Source organism: Xyrauchen texanus, chromosome 13 (assembly GCF_025860055.1).
Source record: "Xyrauchen texanus isolate HMW12.3.18 chromosome 13, RBS_HiC_50CHRs, whole genome shotgun sequence".
Lineage (NCBI taxonomy): Eukaryota > Metazoa > Chordata > Actinopteri > Cypriniformes > Catostomidae > Xyrauchen > Xyrauchen texanus.
This window is the reverse complement of record NC_068288.1, coordinates 45,551,374-45,558,873: the sequence shown is the minus strand read 5'-3', so window position 1 is coordinate 45,558,873 and position 7,500 is coordinate 45,551,374. Positions and strand designations below refer to the sequence as shown.

Below are 7,500 nucleotides of genomic sequence, written 5' to 3'. Positions count from 1 at the left end.
GAAATGCACTCATTTAGGCTGGATGTAGGTTATCTGGGATATTATTCAAAAGTCTGAGTCTACTTGTGAAATTATACAATTATAAATTATACAATTATATTGTCAAGATAATTGGTAAATTTCTTAGTATTTGGTCCCCCCGCTTTAATGACAGCATGCAATTTCGCTGGTATGTACTTTCTACAAAGGAGTAAAATGGTCAATGTCACTAATTTGCATATTTGATTAGTGACCTAGAAATAGTGCAGAATCTTAAAATGTATGTTCATTATAAACCACAGCGATTTGTGTTTTAGATTACAAAGATTACATTTACATTTATGCATTTGGCAGATGCTTTTATCCAAAGCGACTTACAGTGACCTTATTACAGGGACAATCCCCCCGGAGCAACCTGGATTTAAGTGCCTTGCTCAAGGACACAGTGGTGGTGGCTGTGGGGATCGAACCAGCGACATTCTGATTACCAGATTACCAGTTATGTGCTTTAGACCACTACACCACCACCACCACTCCATAGATTAACGTGGTATTGCCATGGCATGTGTCTAAAAGATGTATGGTTTATGAGTATTGCAATACAATATCCTCAGATCTGAAACAGCTTTACAAAGCTGTAAAATGGTCAATCCAAGAGGAGGAGGAGGAGGAGGACAGCAAAGAGGAGGAGGACAGCAAGAGGAGGAGGAGGAGGAGGAGGAGGACAGCAAAGAGGAGGAGGAGGAGGAGGAGGACAGCAAAGAGGAGGAGGAGGAGGAGGAGGAGGAGAACAGCAGCAAAGAGGAGGAGGAGGAGGAGGAGGAGGACAGCAGCAGCAAAGAAGAAGAGGAGGACCGCAAAGAGGAGGTGCCAATGCCCAGCCAAGACGAGGTATTCATTTAGTATTTTTCTTCTCTTTCCATTCCCTCTTTAAACACTTCAGTATAGATTCGAATTACTTATACACCAAAATTTTGTTCAACAGAGGGGTCTGGTCAAGGACAAGCAAGTGGGTCTCCTAATCGAGGTAGAGGAAGAGGAGGTGGCCGTGGAGAGGGAGGAGGAAGGGGAAGTGGAGGAGGAGATGGAGGGGGTAGAGGACAGAAGAGAGCAGAAGACAGGAGTACCCACCAAGCCAGTGAAAGTACGAATGCTCAAAGGGAGAGACACCAGGGTGAAAAAGCTAAAAGTGCAAGAGGAGGTGGGCAGGGACGAGGAAGAGGAGGAGGAAACGGAGGAGGAGGAGGAGGAGATGGAAAGAGCAGAGGAGAGATTAAAGGCCAAGACATGCATGGCCATCATCAGTGGGGAGCAACCAGCAATGTTCTTCAGGGAGCTAGGAGACCGGGAGGCCCAGGTAACGCATCTTTACACCGGCGTTTACATGGGGGGCTTGTTCATAGTACCACCCATACAAATGTTATCCAGTATTTTCTCCCAGTCCCTGTAAATTCAGTCTGTAGCCCTGAAGACCAGAGAATCCCACAAGCCAACGGAAGTAGATCTGACCTAAGGGTGAGTCCCCAAAATGAAAAACTTCAAAGAGGAAGAGGGGGTCATGGGAGAGGAAGAGGGAGAGACGGAACACCAGAGGTACGCAAACTCGGGTATAAAACACTGGAGGGACTTCTGGAAAAAGAAGCATCTGAGGTGGCCATCACCCTTTCATCTAGCTCTGGGATCAAGACTCTGCTTGAGGACAAGACGATGAGGAATGATCTGGTGCAACTCGTCTGCCAGGTCCTCTGCAAGGCTTTCCAGTCCAGAATAGACCGCAAGATCGTGCTTCATTTAGTGGGTGTAGTCAAGGATTCTATGTTTTTCCGCACCATCCTTCCATATTACGTGACCGGAATGATGTCGGATTACATGCCTGCTCGAAGAGATCAGTATCCCCAACAGTTGAGCAACATCATTAGCCTTATCTCTGATGTTCTCAACATGTATCCTTCAAGCTCTTTCCAATCTGTTACCATGTTGATGGCTGTTCTGAAACCAGCCATTAACCAGTTGCGAGCTTCTGGTGTGGATATGCCAAACACCGTTGACGAAGACCTTGAGAGGATCCAAGGTTTGATTGACCATCTTCAGGAGAAGTCAAGGGAGGGAACCTTGCGCTCAGACAAATACTCCTTCTTAGCAGCTGATGAAGATGCCCCACCTGGTGAGGAAGACTTCAGGACAATGAGCATCTATCCAACCCCAGAGGAGTTCCACTTAGACCAGAAGCCATTCCTGAGACCCAACATTGTGGCTCAGAGCTTTCCAAATGCTCGCATCTATCTTGATACGCACTTCCGGCTACTACGTGAAGATTTTGTGAGGCCACTGCGAGAGGGCATTAGGGAGATTCTGAGGAGCCAGCGCGAGAATCTCAATGGTGGAACATTAAAGAAGAAGCATTTTGATGACATCAGAGTCTACCATGACACTCGATTGGTTGTGCCACTGTGCACACCAACAGGCATTGCCTACAAAGTGCAGTTTGATCCAAAACCGCTTAAGGTCAGACTTTATTGCTATAGATCTTTGAAGTGCACTTAAAATAGCTTGGAATAATAACTACAAATGACTTCTTTAATTCTCGTTCACCATTGGGTCTTATTTTGTTGCACAATAACTCTCATCTTCTCTCACAGTTTGTCCGGTGGGAAAATTCCAAACGTCTTATTTACGGATCACTTGTCTGTCTTTCCATGGACAACTTCGAAACTTTCCTGTTTGCTACTGTGACCGACCGGGACCCTAAACTGTTGAAGCAGGGACAGGTACATCTCTGTTTTTCATCTGACAGTAGGGTCCATCTGGCCAGAGTTCAGCCCTCACACTCTTTTCTGATGGTGGAGACTACGGCATATTTTGAGGCCTACCGATACGTCCTAGAGGGACTCCAGGAGCAAGATGAGAATGATCTTCCCTTTCAAAGGTATGCTTATAAGAATTAAATAAGAAAATAATTGAATTGCCGCTTGCCCACAAACTTGCCTGTCACAAGGTTAGGGTGGTGGTTGGCAGGGCGTTGCCTTATGGTTGCGTTGATGTTCTGATTGTTTTTTGTGCAATGATGTGGTTGCTGTGTGGTTGCTTACTGTTCCAGTTCAAAAGACCTCACCACCAAATATCTATTGTGGCTTTTCCACTGCACGGTTCAACTCGACTCTGTTTGCTTTTTTGGGGGTTTCCACTGTGGATAGTACCTGGTGCCTGATACTTTTTTTAGTACCACCTCGGTCGAGGTTCCAAGCGAGCTATATGTGACGTCAAAATCATGCAGATCACTGATTGGTCGGGGAGAATCATCACTACCAGCGTCACTGGATTTCCGACACGCGACATCAACCCGCTAGTTTTAAAGTTAGCAACAGCGATAACAGTATCATTTGTTCACATGACTTTCGAATTGTGAAAAAAGAAATGGCTGTGTGTAAAACCACTCCATGGTCAATAAACGAGGTGCAGACGGTCCACTCGTTAGCCATGAACGAAAAAGTCTCTCAGGAAGTGTCTCAGCTATTGGCCGCACACGGCTACCACCGGACCTACCAACAGTGTAGGGAAAAGTTACAAAAACTTAAAATTGACTACAGAACCATCAAGGAAAAGTGGAAGGGGTTCGACCAAATGGACGCTATCTAAACCTGCGAGCAATGGGAGGGAGAATGCCCTGGACTGGCGTTGATCCATGATGGAGGATGGTACGTTTTGTTACGTTAACTCTATACTCTGCTTGAAAGCTTCACTTTATTTAGTTGAGCAGCTACTGGAAGCTTCTAAAACAACCAGTCACACTTGTGTAAAATCACCATGCAACAACTGCTTTATGCAGCAAAATGAGCTAGTAGCTAACAGCTAGCGGTCGTGTTATTGTTAGTTTGTGTCGTGTTTAAGATGATGTCACGGCAGTAGAGGCGGCGTAACTATGACGATCAGCCTATAATCCCACCCACGTTGAGGCGGCACTAAACTGCAGTGGAAATGCAAGCTCAGAAATGTAAAGGCAAGTCGAACCGTAACGTGCAGCGGAAATGTGCCATACGATATTTTGGTCTGAAGAAATAGACTTCGGTTCCTACTTTCATTTCAGTGGGATTTTTTCACCTATTTTATCAGCCACTAGATGAAAATCTTAAATCTGATCACTTAAAAAGTAATCGTATATCTCTCCACAACAAGTCACACAATTTGAGGTTCACTAGTGTATGTAGCAATATGCTAAGAAGGTACATGTCAAGGTTGGTACAGGCCCATAACCAATTGGATCGCTTCAGAGAGTCATATGGATTACTTTTATGATGCCTTTAAGTGATATTTGGAGCTTTAGAGCTCTGGTCACCATTCACTTGCATTGTGTGAACCAACAGAGCTGAGATATTCTTCTAAAAATCTTAATTTGTGTTTAGCAGAAGGAAGAAAGTCATACAAATCTGGGATGACATGAGGGTACATTAATTATAAAACAGTTTTCATTTTTGGGTGAACAATCTCTTTAAAAATCAGGATTTTTCCCAATACCTAATACTATGTATGAGCATCAGTAAAAGTGGTGCTTGCCTTAGCAAACTGTATGTTTTGAGCACCAATTTAGAAGTGAATACAGTTTCACAATGATGATTTTTTTTTTTATGGTTAATAAACATGTTTGTTGTTTCAGGTACATAGTGGAGTGCAATACTGAGGTATACGCCCCAGCTTACCTGCGGATGGAGGGGAGGAAGTACGATCTGTCAACCATCGTGGCAGAAGGGCAGGACAAGATTCCACCCTTCAATCCTCTTACTCCAGGAGACTGGCCTGATGAGGAAACGATGGGGCTCGATGAAAGCCAGCTTCAAGCACTAAAACTGGCCTTAACCAAAGAGCTGGCCATCATACAGGGCCCACCAGGCACAGGTGAGAGATAGTGGTGGTGTTTTGACCAATCTTTTTTCACTTAGTAGTGATGTTATATCACATAAACAGTATATTCAACCTAAACATTTTTTTTGTTTTTTTGAGTCTGTTTTTTTAAATCCAGAAAGTATCTTTTATATTCTATGCTATACTATACTATCCTGTACTATACTATAATACACTATCCTGTACTATACAATACTATACTACACTATCCTGTACTATCATATGTAGTGGTGGTGGCGTAGTGGCTAAAGCACAGGGCTGTTAATCAGAAGGTCACAGGTTCTAACCCCACAGCCACCACCATTGTGTCCTTGAGCAAGGCACTTAACTCCAGGTTGTTCCGGGGGGATTGTCCCTGTAATAATTGCACTGTAAGTCGCTTTGGATAAAAGCGTCTGCCAAATGCATAAATGTAAATGTAAATCATATACTATACTATACTGTACTATACTATACTATACTGAACTATACTGTCCTGTACTATCCTGTACTATCCTGTACTATACAATACTACACTATCCTACACTATACTATCCTGTCCTATACTATCCTGTACTATACAATACTACACTATACTGTCCTGTCCTGTACTATCCTGTCCTGTCCTGTACTATCCTGTCCTATACTATCCTGTACAATACTATCCTGTACTATCCTGTACTATACAATACTACACTATACTGTCCTGTAATATCCTGTACTATACTGTCCTGTACTATCCTGTACTATACTATCCTGTCCTATACTATCTTGTACTATACAATACTACACTATACTATACTGTCCTGTACTATACAATACTACACTATACTATACTGTCCTATATTATCCTGTTCTATACTATCCTGTCCTATACTATCCTGTACTATACTATCCTGTACTATACTGTACTTATACTATCCTGTCCAATACTATCCTGTCCTATACTATCCTGTCCTATACTATCCTGTCCTATACTATCCTGTACTATCCTGTACTTATACTATCCTATACTATCCTGAACTATACTATCCTGAACTATCCTGTACTATACTATACTGAACTATACTGTCCTGTACTATCCTGTACTATCCTGTACTATACAATACTACACTATCCTACACTATACTATCCTGTCCTATACTATCCTGTACTATACAATACTACACTATACTATACTGTCCTGTCCTGTACTATCCTGTCCTGTACTATCCTGTCCTATACTATCCTGTACAATACTATCCTGTACTATCCTGTACTATACAATACTACACTATACTGTCCTGTAATATCCTGTACTATACTGTCCTGTACTATCCTGTACTATACTATCCTGTCCTATACTATCTTGTACTATACAATACTACACTATACTATACTGTCCTGTACTATACAATACTACACTATACTATACTGTCCTATATTATCCTGTTCTATACTATCCTGTCCTATACTATCCTGTACTATACTGTACTTATACTATCCTATACTATCCTGTCCAATACTATCCTGTCCTATACTATCCTGTCCTATACTATCCTGTACTATACTATCCTGTACTATCCTGTACTTATACTATCCTATACTATCCTGAACTATACTATCCTGAACTATCCTGTACTATACTATCCTATACTATACTGTCCTGTACTATACTGTCCTGTACTATCCTATGCTATACTATCCTGTACTATACTATCCGGTACTATACAATCCTGTACTATACTATTCTATACTATCCTGAACTATCCTATCCAATGCTATCCTGTACTATACTATCCTGAACTATCATGTCCTATACTATCCTGTCCTATACTATCCTGAACTATACTATCCTATACTATCCTGATCTATCCTGTCCTATACTATCCTGAACTATACTATCCTAGACTATCCTGTACTATACTGTCCTGTACTATCCTATGCTATACTATCCTATGCTATACTATCCTGTACTATACTATCCTGTACAATACTATCCTGTACTATACTGTCCTGTACTATCCTATGCTATACTATCCTGTGCTATACTATCCTGTACTATACTATCCTGTACAATACTATCCTATACTATACTGTCCTGTACTATACTGTCCTGTACTATCCTATGCTATACTATCCTGTACTATACTATCCGGTACTATACAATCCTGTACTATACTATTCTATACTATCCTGAACTATCCTATCCAATGCTATCCTGTACTATACTATCCTGAACTATCCTGTCCTATACTATCCTGTCCTATACTATCCTGAACTATACTATCCTATACTATCCTGATCTATCCTGTCCTATACTATCCTGAACTATACTATCCTAGACTATCCTGTACTATACTGTCCTGTACTATCCTATGCTATACTATCCTATGCTATACTATCCTGTACTATACTATCCTGTACAATACTATCCTGTACTATTCTATACTATCCTATCCTATGCTATCCTGTACTATACAATACTACACTATCCTATACAATACTACTCTATCCTGTACTATGCTATACTATCCTGTACTATACTATCCTGTTAGACTATCCTGTACTAGACTATACTATCCTGTACTATACTGTCCTATACTATCCTATACTATCCTGTACTATACTGTCCTATAATATCCTGTACTATACTACACTATCCTG

The 7,500-nt window shown here is 41.5% G+C and overlaps 1 protein-coding gene across 1 annotated transcript in view; it reads left to right on the top strand.

The window, feature by feature from the left end:
• Positions 1–791: 791 nt before the first annotated feature.
• LOC127653908 (NFX1-type zinc finger-containing protein 1-like) overlaps positions 792–7,500 on the top strand; it is a 25,063-nt gene continuing 18,354 nt past the window's right edge. Inside the window, exons 1-4 of the mRNA XM_052140755.1 lie at positions 792–870; positions 965–2,484; positions 2,619–2,905; positions 4,631–4,869. Of these exons, the coding sequence (XP_051996715.1) occupies positions 1,267–2,484; positions 2,619–2,905; positions 4,631–4,869 (1,744 nt within the window). The 5' untranslated portion in view covers positions 792–870; positions 965–1,266. The remainder of the gene's footprint in view (positions 871–964; positions 2,485–2,618; positions 2,906–4,630; positions 4,870–7,500) is intronic.